The following is a 20,204-nucleotide window of genomic DNA, read 5'->3' on the forward strand; positions in this document are numbered from 1 at the left end:
TCATCCATTTTTGTAAAGCGGTTTATAAAACACTGACAACTTGTGCAAAAACTCTGTGTACAACTTGTGTACAACAAATACATGTAGTAAAATTCACTGACAAAATACCTGATTTTTATTTAGATCATACCAGTAGACAATACATTCGGAACTCCATCATACAATGGGAAATTCCACTGTCGGTTTTGGCAGTTTGGAAAGTGGGTTGATGTATATATAGACGATTTATTACCAACTGTGAATGGAGATATACTCTTTGCTCATTCATCAGATCCTACAGAATTCTGGGTGTCATTAGTTGAAAAAGCCTATGCAAAGTAAGTATATTTTGATATTTATGTACACCTTTATTCTTATCCATTCAAGAATTGATACAAAACATCTGTATAACACAGCAATCAAAAAATTTCTTTTTATTGAGATTGACAAGAAGTTAGACGAATATGACTATTTTCCTTGATGTCTTCAAAGTATTCAAGTACTGAAATAATGAGCATCCTTGGCATTTTAACTTTTGCGTCTGCGCGTTTCTAATTAAAGGGAATCGATAAAAAAAAACACTTGACGCACAAAATTCATTCAGTGTTGTTCTTCTTTTGTACTATTACTTGTCAACGTCCATGCATCAACTGTGTAAGAATTTAACATTTCACAGTACCGAGTGCTTTGTACAAGAAAAAAGAAAACTGAAATCAAAATGTATATAAGAAAACAATATTCGAATATCATGTAGATAGCAATCAGCAACATCAATATAGATAAGAGGCAATTATTAATCAGCAACATCCAAATGGATTACAGGCAATTATTGACTACGTCAGGCTAATACCAAATACAAAGGCGTTACATATCTTTGAAAGCTTTCAACCTACCTATAATTTTGGCAAGTTTTTTGACAGCACGATAAAACTATCACAGTTCACGATATTTTTTACATCTATTATATAAATAACCAAGACTTGAATGTCAATCAGAAAACCTCTAAAAGATATAGCTTAAAGTCGTAGGAAGTTGTTTCAATGTCAAAATACATGAAACGACGGGATGTAAGACGACCATGTAGGGTAATAACTTGATACCAAAACACATTTAGTGTTGTATTAATTTATCAAAAATAAGACAAATTTGTTTGCAATTTGCTTATATATTGATAACAACTTCTTGAATTGAAAACAAATGTGTGTGGTTAATTTATTAATAACTAAAGTAGAAGAAGCTATTCCAATTCTGAAACTTTGCGTATGTGGAAAGTGAGTATATCGACGACTACCAAGTTTTCCGTCCTTAATAATTGCCAATCTTTGAAAAAAGATTCTAAAGTAAAAGAGGGACGAAAGATATTAGATATAGAGTCAAACTCATAGATAGAAATTAAGCTGACAACGTCATGGCTAGAAATTACAAAAAAACAGACAAATATTAGTACAGAAGACATTTAAAACAAAGGACTAAGCAACACGAACCCCACCAAAAACGAGGGGGGTGATCTCAGGTAAAATTTTATTTTTCGCCAATAGCAATTATATCAATACATGCGTTGATTAATTTATTTTTAGACTAAACAGATCCTACGAAGCATTGGAGTATGGTTTCGAAGCTGATGCTTTCACTGATTTGACTGGGGGACTTGCCGAGTGGTACAATCCTGCTGATTTAAAAGAAGAAGATTTCTACCTCATAAGAGCAGCATTTCAGTGCGGAGCTGTAATTGGATGCTTGAGTGTTGTAAGTTTCAAAATTAGTAGTGTTTTTCCGTTGTATAGGGCGCTCTTTGTGTATCAGAGGCATAAAACACGCACATATATCATTCATTTCTAATATCAGAAACTCAAGGTAATTTCGTCTGTGTAGTTGCTCTCTAGCACTGTTGCTATGTATAATGCTTTCTATTCCATATATCCTTCTTGTTCCTATTTACTGACGTGCCTATTTATGTATATTAACGTAAACCTATTTCAGTAGTACATTTCTATTAGCATCCTATGACATGGTATCTAGGTAAACATCATTTAGCTGAAAAACTTAAAGTCTCATTGGATGGTATTTTTAGTCTATAGAGGAAACCAATTCATAAATGTGGACAAATAAAATGTATGTTTTTGGTTAAGTCTTCCTTAACTCCAGTGTATGTTTTTGTGTATGCTTTAACTGATGAATTATTGATTTTAGAAGTTTATAAAAACATTGCCGCTTTTTTAAACGTTTGATTTTAGTTTTGGTAATGTGCTTTAATCCGTCATGTATGTTTATATTCAGCAGGTAATAAGTGACTTGGGTTGCTTATTCTTTAGTTTTCTATGTTGTGTCATGTGTACTATTGTTTGTCTGCTTGTCTTTTTCATTTTAAACCATGGTGTTGCTAGTTTATTTTCTATTTATGAGTTTGACTCTCTCTCTCTGGTATCGTTCGTCCCTTTTCTTAATTGAGTTTATTCATTATATACTTGCGTTATAAAGTGTACAGGGTAAAGTGGAATATTTAAAACCTTTTCGTTTCGAAGCACTTATCAAAACTAATGAAACAAAGCGAAGACACAAATACAGCTTTCAATGTAATTAATTATCGGAAAGCAGTGTGTCTGTTGTTGAGGATTTTTTTCGACTTCTAATAGTCTGTCTTTATTATTCTGTCTCTTTGTCGTATATACAGCTTCTCATTTTATTCATGTTATTTTTTTGTCCTTCCAAATCCGCAACTAAATTATATTTAGTAGATATGTTTCACAGTCTTAAATACTAAAACGGACGTCTCCTTAGTATTTTCATCGATTGTGTTCGATTCCTGATCCTACGTTTTGACTCAAGGTGAATGTGCATGGCGGTTGATGCACTATGCAAATGTCCGTTACTATGTGGACTCGCCTGATTCCGCCTCTATTGGAGTTCATGTGCTTTCCTCGGGTTTTGCGTGTTATCATGATCTTCTTAATCGAAAGTTTTGTTTGTTTCTTGATTTATTTTCTTAATCGATTTGTAAGATTTAAACATCGGTTACATACTGTTGCATCAGTTAGATAAAAAAACAAACATTAGCTCCTTGATTGACTTTTTGAAATTGTTATTCTCTGGTACCAAAAGACAAAGTTATATTTCTCTCTTTGTAATTTTAAACAAGCATAATGAAATGTTTTTACTCTTGCAACCAGGAAGTGGGCATATGAATGTGAATTAGAATCTACACCATATACATTGATTTTCAGAATCACGTTCAAACATTTTATCATTTGAACAGTCAGCTTTTTTTTCATTAATCAAGAAAAACAAAATAATCATTGACAGGAACATCGATAATACCAAGGTTTCACTTTATAAATTGCGACCTTTAGATGTCTTTGATGAAACGCAAGGACATTATCAGTTGAATGATAAAACAATTAAAAATTAATCATTAATTTCTAATCAATTTTCGATATGTTACAATTTGTAAATTTACCTTTTTATGTCTTATCGTTCTTGCAAAAAAAAAAAGCACAAATACCATATTTTGGAGAGCAATTAAAAGTTTGTTGACATTGTTGATGGCATGTATCTCATTAAAATTTGAAATGCACGACTTCATATATATACGGTAGGTGCACAAGCAATGAAAATTAGATTACTTCTAATGAATAATAATGAAATGTTTCCAATATTGTGTTTGATTATGTGTTTTGTTTGATAAGCTGTAATTTGAATCTGATCTTTCGTACTGTCAGACAAAGGGGATATGTTTTAGCACCTTCACAGGTGTGTATTTCGTATTCTGACCTCTGTAGATTTTTCTCAAGTAATAGCTAGTGTGCAATAAAAATGATTGTTGCATAGCAATATAATATTTCCCACAGAAAGGAAATAAAAGTTAGCGTGCAAGATATTCCAATATTGCACTAGTGCAATTAATCTTAAAAATTCAGGACGTCATCAGCGACAAAATCTTAGTTTAAACTAATTTTTATATTCAAATGGTATATTGCTATACAATAAAAGGGTAATTGCATGAATATTGGAGAATATTGTCCCTTGTAGAATATTTCTTGCACTCGCAAGCTTGTGCAATATAAAATTATACTCGGGGACAATATTCCCCAATATTCATGCAATAAAACTATATTATTTGATAGCTGAAGTTCAATATAGCCAAGTTCATAGTGTGTTTATAGAAGCATCGATATTTTGTAATGTATGCGTTATGCACTGTTTTTCTGTATGACAGTCCGTATTTTCATAACCGTTCAACACATTGGTCCTTAAATTGTTGTGTTGGTATTTCCGATTTTTATCCCACAAACTTTGTAATAAATTATTTAGGCAGATACTTAATGCCAAATGTCTCAGAAAATATATCATTAAAAGTTAATTTGAACGAAATTTCGGGGGAATATGAGCCATTTCATTCTTCTGTTTGCAACATATTATGGTGAACAAATGCAGAATATTGCCATGCATACACAACAAATGAAACATATTTCACCATTAAAAGTTTTGAAAATCAAGTCTATGGAAGATGCTGATAACATACATGCACATGTCTGACACAACCAGTTGACTTAATGTATTGTAAAGCCTGGTATAAAATACGATTTTCTTATTGTGGAAAGCTACCCTTGGTGGCCATCAAACAGGGTTTTTTCTGAGGGGAATGCCCGAAACTAGTCAAAAATGTTTTTTTCCTTTGGTCTATTGTTTGATAACGTATAATTTGTCATTTTTTATTTAACTTCCTCTTTTTTTATTGAACTATGCAGTTCGACATTTTATACTTTACTCCCATTTGAATCAATCTCCATGAAAACAATAATGCAAAAATACCTTAAAGATACCCATACATGTAACAAAAGCGGTTTTTTTTTCAATTTGAGTATGCATTTTTTGTGGATGTGAATGGTATCATGCATATTTGACATTCGCTTCTGTAATCTTTTTTTATTTACATCATTACAGTTTGATTGAAGTCAGCATGTTTCTATTTATTATCTATGTAGATACTACTTTTTGTGCTCGTCAATTTTTGTTGTCATCACTATACATTATGATAGACTTATTGGTATCATTCGCTTCTTTGTTTGACTGTTTCTGTATCCTTATTAACAAAAAAAGTTTCAATATACTCCAGAAAAGCCTACCATTGATTAATTTCGCTAAGGGTTTTGTTTTGGCAACCAGCTTAAAACTCCGAAAATGTCTTCGTGTTTATTCACAAATGGCTTTCAATTGCAAGTTTTTAAATTTTGATGTTCCTCCTGAAGGCTAATCAATCTAATGTATTTGTATCCATTTGATGAGTTATGTCTTTTTCCACTGTTTTTTTTTATAGTAAGTACTTATGTTGTACTGTTATACCACTGTCCAAGGTTAGGGGAGGGGTAGTGATCCCGCTAACACATTCTTTTTTTTTTTTTTTTTTTTTTTAATAAAATAATGTCTTTATTGCACTTTTCTTTGCTGTTGTAACAAATTACTCGACCTACAGCAGTTGGCCGAGTATCCCTGTGAATTAGTCACACATTCTGTGTGTATGTGCCTTTCCAAGTCAGGAGCCTGTAATTTAGTGGTTGTCGTTTGTTTATGTGTTACATATTTGTTATTCGTTTATTTGTTTTACATAAGTTAGGCTGTTAGTTTTCTCGTTTAAATTATTTGATATGGTCATTTCGGGGTCTTTTATAGCTCATTTTTGAAGGCCGTACGGTTACGTATAGTTGTTAACGTCTGTGTCATTTTGGTCTCTCGTGGAGAGTTGTCTCATTTGCAATCGTACAAAAAATTCTTTTTTATAATCAAGAAACTCTCTTTGGACGCACGCACTAAATTTATCAACTGTTAGTCGATATTCAGCTTCAAATTGATTTAGATATAATGCGTTCTAGAGACATCATACGTGACGTCGAATAGTTCTTATCATTCTTTAAATCTGTAAAAGGTTTCCTTTTATTCATAATAATTTCTAGCGACATTAGTTGTCACGATAGAATAATGTTCAATCATTAGTGAAGACAAAAAATATCAGCAGGATTTTAAATCTGAAATCGCTAACTAGCAAAACTGATTTGATTTATTTTTGTATAAAATTTTGGAGGTATTACCTGGGATGTAAAACGTTATCATAATAATATATGATGACTTGGGCAAAGGATAAATACCACATTAGTACAGTTTCGAATTCAGACGTCCTTGGCGCACTCGTTTTGCCAACCTTATGGGTTTATGATTCGTTGACGCTTTTCATTGTTTTCTTTTTGAATTTTCCTCGGAGTTCAGTATTTTTGTGTTTTTACTTTTTATGTAGACGAAACGCGCGTCAATCCACCATTTTCTACATTAGAAAATGCCTGTACCAAGTCAGGAATATGACAGTTGTTATCCATTCGTTTGATGTGTTTGGACTTTTGATTTTTGATTTTCCTGTTTGAATTTTCCTCGGAGTTCAGTATTTTTGTGTTTTTACTTTTTACAATTTACCACTATACAGGTTATCACCGTCCATCTAAAGTGAATAAAATTAAGGATGTACTAAGGTGAGGTTTTGGAATTTGTGTCAAATGTTCGGACTCCTTTGTGTTTTTTCCATACAAAACAATGTAAAATATTTTGACCCAGAACACCCATTTATTTTTTCATATAAGATTTAATACCTTGTGAAAGGTCATTTACCAAAATTTTTGAAGATTCTTAATTCTTTTCTTCTTTTGTTTTGTATTAATACCAATGCAAATATAAGGTAAAAGTCCGAGTCAGTTTTTTTTTAAATCTCAAATATCTCGGAAAGGAGGTCCATGACCTATCAGTATTTTTAGCTTATTTTTATTCTTAAGTGATGCTCTAGTATCAATTTTAATTTCTAAATTTATTGATTTTAACTTCACCTCACCTAAGTACATCCTTAAGGAAAATGTCTATCTAGTATTTCTTGATTAAATATTTTTCTCATTAATGTTTCTATATAGTATATACATTATCATTATTTTTTGTTCTTAGTAGTAATAACATTTTTGAGTTTTTGCTTTTGTATTGTTTAGTTGCATTTGCCTAGGATTTGTCAAGGAAAAGTTTCCCATATCACCTACAAAATGTGTGTATGCTGGTTAGTATCAGGAACAGACAAAGTCATGTGCCTTTTCACGATATTATTTCAAATGAACCAAATGTTGGCATTTATATACTCTTTCTGTCTCGCTTTTATCCTCTGTGTTTCTTTCAGGGATGTCGAATAAGAATCAGAGTTGAGGTAAGACAAAACTGTTTTGGCATCAATAAATGATTGTCATTTGCTATTAAATTTATACTTATCACGATAATTTCACATATAAACGTTATATAGCATTTGTAAATAAACTTTCACTTCAGCGCTAATAGAATATAAAGTTGATGTATATGTGCATGATAGGACCACCCCTCGAATTGTAATCATGTTTTGCCATCAGTTTTCATTTGGAAAATAATATAGAGGAATAAAGAATGCAAATTATCTGTGAATTTGATCTAATGTGGCATGAAAGTAGCAAGTAGACCAGAGGAAAAGAGAATTCATGGTGTTGTTAAGCCTTTTATCATTTGATATTGCTGTTAAAAGGTTATTTGATCATAAAATGAACCCCATGAATTTATATACATAAACCTGTTAGGTATTCATCATATTCTAGCCAGAACAAGAATGTTATTATTACCATATCAAGGGAATTCACAGATTAACGCGTATACTGTCACACTCAACGCGTGTAAAATCATAAATATGAGTTTTCATATAGCTTCCATTAAATAAAGTTTGTACTATTTTAAGTCATTATCTGTACAGATATAAACAGTAGATTTTTAAAAATCTTCATAAGCTAGAAATCTTCCTGCTTTACAATATTTCAGTATTAATTTGGTTACAATTTGGTTGAAAATGATAGTTAAATAGATAAAAACAAAATAATACCTCATATGTACAATGGTAACTTTAAAATTTCTGAGTTGTTAGTTGCATGTCTCCTTTGTATAGTTTTGCTCATTTCACAACCATTTTTCTTGCACAAGTGCATTGTCACGTAAATTTATTTCCCAACAAAATGAACTATATCGTTAATTACTGTTAGCGTTACAGTTAGACCAAAGTCGTAAGTTACGTTTTATATTGAGCATTACGAAGTGATTGACCGTCTCACAACTAATGTCACTAAAAACTACTAAAATATAATGCACTTTTTTAAATGTTTGTTTTGCCGGCTTTGAATCATACACAGATATTATATGTCACCGAGTTAATGACAATTAACAGGGTTATTTATATGCGTACCCTTTTGGAATATCTTACATACATCCTTTTTGCGTATCCGAGTTAGTCAAGTGTGCATATACATAGACTATCTAATGACCACTTTTTATGCTTTTTGAGTTAAAATCCCATTATTAGTGAAACTGTCAATAGTCACCAAATACTACCAGGCAAATTTTAAATCAATGTCACAATGAAATTTTTAATAACTGAGGAAAAGAATAACATGAAGCAAACAAAATGTTTCGTCACAAGAATAATTAATTTATAGAAACAATAAAATGAAAATAACAAAACTAGTAGTTAAATTTCGTCAACTTTCGACATACTGGGGAAAAATACAACAACCATTAGCAAGCATTGCGTTATCTAATAATTGCATGTATTAGAATAATCGCTTCACTAATGCATGCAGCTAGTAATCACCATGAAACTTTGATTCAAATTTGCAGATCGTGGAGAAAGCTTTTGTTGGTCACAAACCTTTTGTTTCCTTTTAACGGAATGTGTTTTAGCAACTTTCTGCAATTATAATTTTAAGTTGCAAGTACTTAAATATATTCATTTTTATTATTGTATTTTTTATCTTTTTGTCAAACAAGTTTATAAAAACAATATGAATAAATGATTTATACGAGGATTCGCTCGTGTTTTTTCGAAAAGAAAAGTCCTGCACGGCTTTGACTTATGTTTATTGATTTTTTTGATTATTTCTGAACAGTTACCGTTATTTAAATGACAAATATCATCATTTTATGTGTTAAAAATAAAAACAATATGAATAAATGATTTATACGAGGATTCGCTCGTGTTTTTTCGAAAAGAAAAGTCCTGCACGGCTTTGACTTATGTTTATTGATTTTTTTTGATTATTTCTGAACAGTTACCGTTATTTAAATGACAAATATCATCATTTTATGTGTTAAAAATGCAAACGAAAAATAAGACATGAGAATTTAAATAACTTATATATCTACTTTGCATCTTGTTGTATTGCAGGACATTTAGTTTTATCATGTTTTCTGGCAATAATTTTGTTTCGTATGAAAACAAGGTTGCACACTTCATATTAAACATCGTTTATATATTATCTGACTACTCATATCAGTCCAATTATTTATTTATCTTATTTAGAGTAACACACATAATTCAGTTTAATCTTGATTATCATTGAAACCAGTCCATTTTATTTGAAAAAAAAACACAGCAGTTGTTTTTAATAGTTGCATCTATGAATTCACCATTAAAACTTTTTTAAATGTAAAATGGGAAAAATACAACAAATATTCAGACAAACATTGGATCTCGTATTTCTGTGGAAAATCATTGCACAGGGACGTCTAGTGCATGTGGATATTTGTGCCAAACGTTTACATTAGACTTAGAAAATATGGAATCTATCAAAGATATGCAAACTATGTGTTTATGATGAATATTTTTTTTTAAATGTGTTATTATTTGACTCTAATAATTTTCGACATCAAGACTGTGACAAATATAAGAAGGTAAAAAAACGACAATTCAGGAATAGTTGACTTGATGAACATTGATTTATTGATTTAAAATGAAATATTTATATTTAATACGTAAGAGGATAGTACTCACACTTTCTGTTGAAAATGACACATGACTTATCAAGCGTATCAATCTTTCTGCAATGTCTACTCGTTTTCACTTTGTTTTTAGTTCATCCTATTCCTTCATTTTTATGTTCTGTGTTTTTTTTTCATTTATAGTAGATTTATGACGTTTGAACATATGAAATATACTATTTTTCCATTCTATTTTACTATTTTATCTCAAAACTTTAGTAATGAACTGGTTTTAAATATTTTATTTTCTCAAATTGCTTTAAACGAAAAAAAAACGTAAGAAGCCTTTAAAAAGTTTGACGGTTTTTCTATCCAGGATAAAGGCGATCGTGATGAAAGAGAAAAGAAGGGAATGGTGTCTAACCACAGTTATGTCATTACTGGAGTTGAAGAGATACCTTACTTACAAAATACTGCTAAACTAATCCGAATGAGGAATCCTTGGGGGGATACAGAGTGGAACGGTGCTTGGTGTGACGGGTAAGTATAAACAGGAACGCATGCGCACATATGTGCATTTTTCAAACTATAAATGTAACTTAACTATGGATGCCACATGTGGAGCACTATATGCTTACCCTTCTGGAGCACCTGAGATCACCCCCAGTTTTTGGTGGGATTCGTGATGCTTAGTCTGTAGTTTTCTATGTTGTTTCTTCTGTACTATTATTTGTATTTTTGTCTTTTTATTTTTAACCATGGCGTTGTCAGTTTATTTTCAATCCATGAGCGTGACTGTCCCTCTGGTATCTTTCGTCCCTCTTTTAATGATAATCAAGGGATATTTGGATGAATATGATTTTGAATTGTGCATCAATTTGAAAAATAAAATAAAGTCATGATGCTATTTTTTTATAAAATTAGATAATATCTATATTGTAATATTACAATAATGAACTATGGCACACGAAATGGATATTGCTTCATTCTACCTTACAAAATGTACCCAATATAATGCTTTCCTTTATCAGGTAGTCAATAATACGTTGTTCGAATTTTGGAAAAAACATATACATATAGAATTTTATTCTTAAGGAGTGACGAGTGGTGTCACGTACCTGAATCTGTGCAATTAGAATTAGAATTAAAGACACAAGATGACGGGGAATTCTGGATGAATTATAGAGACTTCCGGAAAGAATACTGCAATATGATTGTTTGCAACTTGTCTCCAGATTTTGATCATGATGGGATAAGTGACAAAGCAGGTATGTTAATACATAGAATAACTTCCATATTAATTTCAGAGAGGCATCAACAAATAGTACACTAGAGACTCTCCTGGTCTTGCTGTGATGTGTTAGTTGTTATTATCCTGTTAAATCATCAATCTTGGTGCGCAATGCTTGAACTAAATGTAAATATTATTTTGTTATAATGTAGTCCGGTCAATTAATCAAGTATTTGATAAATGTCGTCTCTTCCTGATAAAGTTAAAAGTTTGTTTATATTATAAACAGTAGTATAATGAATTTTAGCTCAAAATAGGACAAAAATCGAACATTAGAGTTGAAACCCTATTTGAATTGATTGTGAGCCTTACGAAATGGTTTTATAAAGTTCGTGTAGGGATTTTGCACCATGTTTAAACTGAACTTGCCGTATAGCTTGAAACGGATCTCAATCGGAAACTTGAGAAAAATCATTTATGATTGTTTTGAAAGATTAAATAGTTTCTACATAATCAGTTGCGTAAAATGACATGTTTTTGTCGATAAATTTGCTTGTCTTGTAGTTTAATCAATAACAGGTAAAAGATAAAGTAATAACGTCATTCGAAGGAAATAAAATATCAATACCCGGAAGGCACCTAAAAAGCAAAAAGTCCTAAGTACGACAGACAGAATCAATATTTTTTTAGAACTTTATTCCTATTAGGAAAAATACTTTTTTTCAATTTAACCGCATGATGCGTCTGTTTAACGTTACGATATATGTATATTGACGGTTGGTTATATTAAGACGGCATAAGTTAGAAAGGCATATTTCACCTTTCATTGAAATAAAAGTACTTTAATCAAGAATTACACTGTATATGCGTAGGCCAGAGACAATAAGGGACAGATGTATGCAAAAAAAGATTAGATGTTTATAACCAAAATCCTTAAAACTGTGTGTTTTACACTCACCCGTAGTAATATAAGTTTGCTGTTATCCTCTAATGGGTAATGCTTCTTTCCGACATGGAGAATTTTGGTTTAAATCAAGCGTTACGACTATTCTGGTTGATTGTTGGTTTTTTTTTCATTGTACTTCTTAAACACTGGTCCTCGCTTTGTACAGGCATTTTCTTATGTAGAAATGGTGGATAAAACCTGATTTCATACCTAGCTAAACCTCTCACTTTAATAACAGTACATAAAGTTCCATTGTTTTGACAACGATGTGTAATTCTAAAAAAAAAGATATCACAATGTATTGTGTAATTGTGTAAATATCTTAATCAATATACAAACAAACACAAATTTAACAAACAAGCACAAAAAGAAATAGACAAAGTACATTAGCCAAAAAAGAAACACAAGTATACAAAAACTAACAATAACACAGTAACATAATGACGGGGTGGATAAGTACAAAGCCACGTCATCTGGTACCTTTGATAACTATTGTAACAAACAAACACAAAAATGCATATAGACATAGCACATATAAAAGCAAAACTGAAAGACAAGAAAACAAAAATTGTACCATAACACAATAACACAATGACTATAAGGTCAGAGCCACGTCATATGTATCGAAGAAACACAAATCGACATTAAGGCAAAGCACATAAGCAGAAATAAAAGACAAGAATACAAACGTTTTACCATATAACAATAAAACACTGAATTATGTAAACTTTGAGTAATATCAACAGGACATTCAAAAACTTTAATAACAGGTTATCATATCAAAAATTGAAAAGCTATTTTGGAATTCTTTGTAAAATGTTAATTTTGTTTTGCCGTTTTTTGGTTCTTAATATAAATTAGTGTGATTGAATAATTGCCAATGAGAATATTATACACCAAAGTGAAAAGAAGTAGATGCAAGCAATTTTAGGCAACCATTCAACAAGGAGAAAATTCCCGTACCATATATTCGGCTATAAAATGCTCTGACATGAAAAATATGAAACAATTCGTTTGAGAAATATAATGGCTTTATTTTTTACAAAATAATTAACGTAATCAAAGATGAAAGACATAAATCAACTACAATAACTAACTTACAGGCTCCTGATTTGGGACATTTTCGTTCATTTTTTTTTGTTGGCTAATGTTAGCACCGATGAGTATTTTATATGGATCTTTAAGTATGTAATTAATATCAATGCACTATTTTGAACTTGATATTTGTTTTGTGTTCAAGACACTTTGTGATAGTGCAAAGTATCTTTGTTTAAGTATCATAATGCTAGAGTGACTGATTCAAACTTTCTTTTGTCGTGCTATTGAAAATTGATAATTACCACGTTGATTTCTTTGACTGCCATTTAACAATATCTTCAAAATTCTATTGCTAAACTGCGTTCTTTTTTCATTCTCATTCTCATTTTATCTGTATCCATTTAAATTCCTAAAATAACAACAAAGAACAATCAAATATAAAATCTGATCATATATGTTCATCATAGCAGACACGAGCGTTACATAAAATAAATACTTGAAGCTTTTTGATTTCACGGAAGCTTTTTGATATTGCTGGAAAATCAAGCTTTTTTAAAATTAATTGACGTCACGCATGTCGTTCAAAGGCTGACACAATTCAGAAGCTGGTTTATTGAAATCAAGTTTAAATGACATTGCACCTTGTTGATAAATATTCCGTATCATGTTCTCAAATGGTCTTGATTTATAGATTCTGCGTACTAATGTTGTTTATCATCTTAACAACGTGTTTTATTGTCTTTTCATTTGTCTTTGTTCTATTATTTGTATTACTTTTACTGTTGAACTGTTTTATGTGATATCCGTTTGACGTGGCTCGGTACTTATACATCTCGTCAATGTGTTTGTTTTGGCTTTCGTGTTTTGATGGTTTGTTTTTTACATGCGACTTTTTGTATTTCTTTTGTTCTCACAACGTGACTTTGTACTTTAAAAGATCCCGTCAGTATGATATTGTTCTATTATATGTCATTATGATCTATTTCTATTATGAATTACTATATACGTTGAACCACAAACGTCAAAATCTTTCAATCGTCAAGTGGAATTGGCTATTTTTGGATTCTGAAGATTCTATATGCAACGTTTGGACTAGTTTGGATCTCGGTCTGTTTCTGAAATTTATTAATGCATACTTTTGGTTTGTATGCCCTGTATGCTAACATTGCCTATGTAAATTTCAAAATTGTTTGTATGCAAATTGAGCGACAAGTTTATGTGACGTATGAAATTTTCTGGCGTCGGACACTCAAAAATGGACTTTCCAAATTGATTTTCCTACTACAGTATTTTTGTGATTTTACGTTTTAGAATGTTAGATGGCTATTTAAGTAACCTGACGTTTATTTCTAAAATGGTAATTATTGATGTTATTGCTGACAAGGCTCTAATAAAAACATATTAACAAAAACCTAAAACAAAGACATTATGTTTATATTACGTTTTTTTCCTTTTTTTTTATCGTACATGAGTGGGTTTTTTTTAATTAATGAATAACAAGGGAAATCAAATATCTACTTATATGATGTGGTCTTAATGATGACTTTATATAGATAGTAATCTTTCTATGTTATTTAAATTCTTCTATTTGGTTTCCAGTGGTCCCTGAAAAGTGATTCTATCGCTTAAATTATTTACAAGCAGAATAACAAATAAATCAAGACAAAACATTAGTTTGAAAAAATCCAAGATCAGGTACAAAATGAGCATTTGAAAAGCGTTGGTCGATAAAACATTATTCGATAATTGAAATCTACTATAACAAAACTGTAAGTTCGTCTACCAACCCTTCCAAATACTTTAAACGAACATGTTTAAATTACAGAGTATCAGTTGAATCTTTATGGTAGATGGGTACGAGGTATCAATGCTGGTGGATGGCTAGAATGTGAAAGCTTCCATACAAATCCACAATACATACTTACGCTCCATACAGACAGTAAGTATATCATTCTAGTAACAATATCCCAATTTGACGCTATATATCTTATTTCAGTTTCTATTGATTTCACTATAGAAATATTCCTTAAAAAAACAACCGAAACAGTTAGTTATCGTTTGAGAAAAAGAAAAAGTGTATGTGCGTCCACTTGTTTGAAGAAATATGTATGCTACATTATATGTCAAACTTAATAACATTGTAAAATATTTTTCAGTAAGCGTTCAGCGACGATTTAATGGTCGTCTTCCGGTTGTTGTATCATTATTACAAGTCTTCCAAAGGCAGCATAAATTGGATGGCGGGGAAATGTTCGCCATTGGATTTGAAATTTTTCAGGTATGTAGGTTATTATATAATCATTTTGGCTAACTTGAATTCTAAGGAGTAAAATATTATGCGGGGATTTCGAATATCTTTTCCCTGAAATCCAAAACGCACAAACGAAGTCATATACACACCTTGGTAGTGAATCCGTTTTCTTAATGTACTTAATGTACTTAATAAATAAATGGACAAGCACATTATGTTGTTAATTGAAAAAAGAAACTGGAATATATTTGATGATTTTGTTATGAAATTTAAATATTTGTTTTCTTATCAGACAAACATACTAGTCTCGTAATTTATGCTACTTATCATGAAACATGTTTTCATACTTCTGAGACACCAATTTAAACTATCTATTCCATATTTAAGCTTTTTAACCGACCAGCTGTAGCACTAACCAAAACATTTTTTGATCATAATGATCCACTTATGCCTGAGAATGAAGAAACCTATGCTGAATACAGAGAGACCTCTGGTCGATTCTTCCTTGATCCTGGCCAATACCTCCTTGTACCAACTACTCAGCAAAGTAACCAACAACGGTCGTATCTCTTGCGATTGTTTAGTGTTAGCAGGATGGAATGCGTGTAAGTATAAATAAAGACAACAGTAGTATACCGCTGTTCGAAATTCATAAATCGATTGATAAAAAACAAATCCGGGTTACAAACTATGTTATAATATTCTTAAATATTTAGATTGTAAAGATCCTTGTTTCAATCTTCACAAAAACGCCAATTTTGATAGGGCTCTGAAAGATATTTTTTTTTTTATCAAAACCAAAATACGTACGTGACATCATTACTACACCAGATCCTTGGGATTACCTGAATGATACTAAAAGTCCGAGCAAAATTGAATAAATAATAAATAAATAGATATACATAAAAAAAAAACACTGATTTGTTGAATGAAGTTTTATCTTTAGTGAGCTTATTTATTGTAATGTGTTATGTTTCGTTTCTTAAAAAATGTTATGCTACATAGCATCGTATAGTTTTGAGATCTTATACAGGCTTGCTGTTATTTCATTGTATTCCTCTTTCGATTGAACGATTTTAAAAGCCTGTAAGTTGTAAATGGACTTAATAAATTAACAAATTACCTATAAAGTTTGATTCATGTCTTATATTTTTAATTCTACATGGTTAACAAAGTCTGACAACCATAAAAAGTCGAAAACGCTGACTAACAATGTATTTGGCACAAACCACCTACCTACAGATATTGTTATAAAGCATGACGTTATCGACAGATCAATTACAATCTTCTATAAATATTTTTATAATTATCGGCCTGCTTAATAATTCAAACAATTTAGAAGAAATTCGGTTTTCAATCTGCTCTATATGTTGATAATATAGGGTTATTGCATAAATATTGGGGAATATTGTCCCGAGTAGAATTTTATATTGCACAGCTTGCATCTTTACTCCAGTTATTGGCGTTATTTATCACGTAATCAGTTTTCAATAATTTTTAAAAATCATATGCTATCTAAATGTTGAAGGATAAATAATCTCGAACAAACTTATTTAGGGACGACATCAAAAAATCAATGAAGAATAAATAAAACTTAATTTAATAGTTTGGGATGGGGGAGGACGAGGGGGTCAATATTGTTATAAAATTTGAACTTTCAATATAAAAATAATATGAAATAAAATTGAGAATGTGAGAATGGAAAGTGGGAATGTGTCAAAGAGACAAAAACCCGACCATAGAGCAGACAAGTTTGATACTTTAAACATGATACTATACACAGAACAAACTCAAAAGAAGGCACATTTGTAAGCAATCATTGTTGAATCAAATTATTCATCAAACTACTATGTTCTAAAAAGCTAAATATTTTGCTGTGTTTTATTCTTCACTTTTTCTTTATTTTCAGTCCTCTTGACAACGTAAAAGAAGGTTTGAGTGAAGAGACTGTGACGCCATCTTCACACCAAAGGCATTGATCAAAGGAAGAAGTTAACTAAAAAGCTAATATAAATGTACATTCCGCTATTATAACGACTAATATAATGTAATATTTAAGAATCTGTAGTCGAAAACTAACTCTTCAAGCAGACACATTACTTTTGTTGCTTCTTAGATGTTCAAGATGAATATTCCATTGACACGTGCCCAAAGAAAAGATAATCCAGATAGAGAAATCGGGGTAGAAAGAAACAATTCATATTTTTACATTAACAGATTAAAATGTTATGAGGCAGGACCATTAATATATATAGGTAATCGAAACTAGGTCGGAATTTCATTCTCACATTTTGTATAGCTGGAAACAAACTTGATAATAGTAGAATGATAAGCGTACTGGTTACCAAATATTACGTTTTTCTAAGCCGTTTAATGTGTATGAACAATTGCTTTTTAAGCACATTTTGTAAAACAAATTAATCCTAAATCGTTGGTCCATTTAATCGTTGGGGTGAATAGCTAAAATAGCTGCGTATTTCGCTATGTTTTATTTTAAAGCAATCTTACGAGTTTGTCTGTGTTTTTTTAGAAAATGAATTCCTTCTTAGTCTTACAATATCGTTAACTTTTGAAGAAAAAAAACCTAATGTCTTGATATAACTAACCAAAGATACGTGCTTATAATTTCAACTAAGATCGCGCATATCTATTTTCTTCAGTCTGTATACTGCTCGCGTGATATGTTTTTTTATAGTATACGTGTGATTAGGCAAAATTTCTTCACATACAACGAATATGAATAAGAGTTTATTGGCTGGAACATAATGCTGTCCTGGTTTTGTGTGATACATTGTTATGAAAGAATGCAAAGGAAATAGCAATTATGTCATATCGAGATGGCAATTCTGGGGAACTTTAAGCTGGGATAATAATGTGAAATCCTTTACATTTTAATTTTACAATAGATACATTAGTTAATTGCACAATCTCAAAAATCTTTAAAAAGTAATTGAATTTAAAAAAAATACTTATAGTGCAATTATTGTTACAATGAGTATCACAGATAGCAAAAACTACATTCAGACAATGACCATACTCTTGTTCATGTTAGTCAAGCTAAAGTAGTATAAACTCATATATATATATATATGTTGTGGAAATTAATTAATTATTATGGTAATGAGCTTTCTAACAAAATTAATATTCAATACACGTTCAATTTATTTGCAAATAAAAATCATGTCCTAATGCAAGTGCCAAATCATACTTTTTTCAATGTATCCCTGTAAAAGAATAATGGCATTAACTACTCAAGGGGTTATGCATTAAATTTGAGTGATAGAAAAACGTCACTTATTTGTCTGTATGTCTTTCTAAATTTTTAAAGTGATACATGTTCAAATATATGATAAACTGAATAAAATTACCACATTTTCTTTTTTTAATGGAAATTCTACATGTATTTCGAATAACTTTGCATATTTGTAGTTAGTGAAGACACTGATACATTTACTCAGTCAACCAATTCGGGATGATGACCGTAGAACTCACGCAATGTCTCTTCCAGTTGTTTTTATATTAAATATAATGTTATTGACATCCGCTCAAACAGAAGGTTGCTGCTTACAAATTGAAAGTTTACAATTGGAAATTATCACGTTTGTCATAAATTCTACTGCGAAGTCGCCAATCTGTGGTCATACATAATACATAAACAATATAACAGTAATAATTAAAAATTTTGACACCATCTACCAACGAAATTAAATATGTTACTAGTACCATTTTCAAGCCAAATCTTTGTTATTAAGCCAGAAATGTATATTATATATTATTAGTAAGAACATATGGTATTGTTGGTAATGCATTACTATAAAACATAAGTTTAATTTTTTCAGTTATTTTTTATCTTTTGACTGTAAAAATCATTAACAGATTTCTTCAAAATATGTCCAGAAATCGCTGCAATAACGTTTGACAAATACTTCCATAGCTATTCGTAGTATAAAGTATATGCATCATCGTAAACGTGTTTATTTGTTTAATTCTGCTGACAAATATGAATTGTTGAATATTGTTTACACTGTCTATCATAATATGCAATTCTATATAAAACATATTGCAAATTTATTTAAACGTGGCCAAAATGTTCTAAGAAATGAAGTCAAAATGCATTTTTCATTTAACGTTAATATATACACAAATAGACCATTGATCAATGTTATGTTTTATTCTTTTTATAAAGATTAAATAATGATCTATAGCAAAATAGCTGTTACGATTTTCGAAATGATTATGATGGGATTCGCTTGTTATTGAAGAGTTATTTACACTTTGTCACACGAGCAATGATACATTGCAGTTGGATAAAGTTAAAAATATGTTTATTTTTTAAATTGTCGTTACTGATACGCAGTATGGGGAGTCATCAAATTTTACATGTAAATAGCGCATATTTAACCATTATGTCTTCTTTCCTGTTCATAATGTACATGCACATGTCACACATTGTTTGATTATTATTGTTTTTATACTTTCATAGTCACAAGGTATATCTCATACACATTTTATACATAATTATTGTTTATATTCCGCGAACGAGGATGTGATTAAAATTATCAAATATTCGTTTTTATTTTCTATATTTCACATAAGTTTAACAAAATGGATGATATGAACAAGGCTATAAAGGCATGCTCAGCTACCATCTGCATTCAATGTTTAATCCAGAAATATTGCACTATAGTCATCTTTATACAATATTACGATAAAAAAAAAGTCATCTACGCCACCAATATTGCATAACGAAACCTAAATCACGATGACGTCCGGTAGTACTTTCGAAGAGATTCACAAAATACAGCATCCCTCAGCATTCTTCGTGTGCCTGTCCAAAATCAGAGGAATGTGATATAGCATCACTGATGAGTCATATGTATACAACACGCGCGTCTTGTGTATTAAATTATAAGCACGATACATTTAAGAACTATTTACACCACTGGGTCGACGGAAATGCTAGTGAACGTTTC

The 20,204-nt window shown here is 30.7% G+C and overlaps 1 protein-coding gene across 2 annotated transcripts in view; it reads left to right on the plus strand.

Moving 5' to 3' along the window:
* Nucleotides 1-19,797, plus strand: part of LOC134715551 (calpain-9-like) — a 40,213-nt gene extending 20,416 nt beyond the window's left edge. Inside the window, exons 4-12 of one of the 2 annotated variants that reach the window (XM_063577792.1) lie at nucleotides 124-317; nucleotides 1,557-1,725; nucleotides 7,178-7,204; nucleotides 10,142-10,305; nucleotides 10,861-11,033; nucleotides 14,806-14,919; nucleotides 15,137-15,258; nucleotides 15,619-15,836; nucleotides 17,141-19,797. In XM_063577792.1, the coding sequence (XP_063433862.1) occupies nucleotides 124-317; nucleotides 1,557-1,725; nucleotides 7,178-7,204; nucleotides 10,142-10,305; nucleotides 10,861-11,033; nucleotides 14,806-14,919; nucleotides 15,137-15,258; nucleotides 15,619-15,836; nucleotides 17,141-17,210 (1,251 nt within the window). In that variant the 3' untranslated portion in view covers nucleotides 17,211-19,797. The remainder of the gene's footprint in view (nucleotides 1-123; nucleotides 318-1,556; nucleotides 1,726-7,177; nucleotides 7,205-10,141; nucleotides 10,306-10,860; nucleotides 11,034-14,805; nucleotides 14,920-15,136; nucleotides 15,259-15,618; nucleotides 15,837-17,140) is intronic. The other variant, XM_063577793.1, reaches the window with a different exon arrangement.
* Nucleotides 19,798-20,204: the final 407 nt, after the last annotated feature.

The sequence above is a fragment of the Mytilus trossulus genome, chromosome 4 (assembly GCF_036588685.1).
Source record: "Mytilus trossulus isolate FHL-02 chromosome 4, PNRI_Mtr1.1.1.hap1, whole genome shotgun sequence".
NCBI lineage: Eukaryota > Metazoa > Mollusca > Bivalvia > Mytilida > Mytilidae > Mytilus > Mytilus trossulus.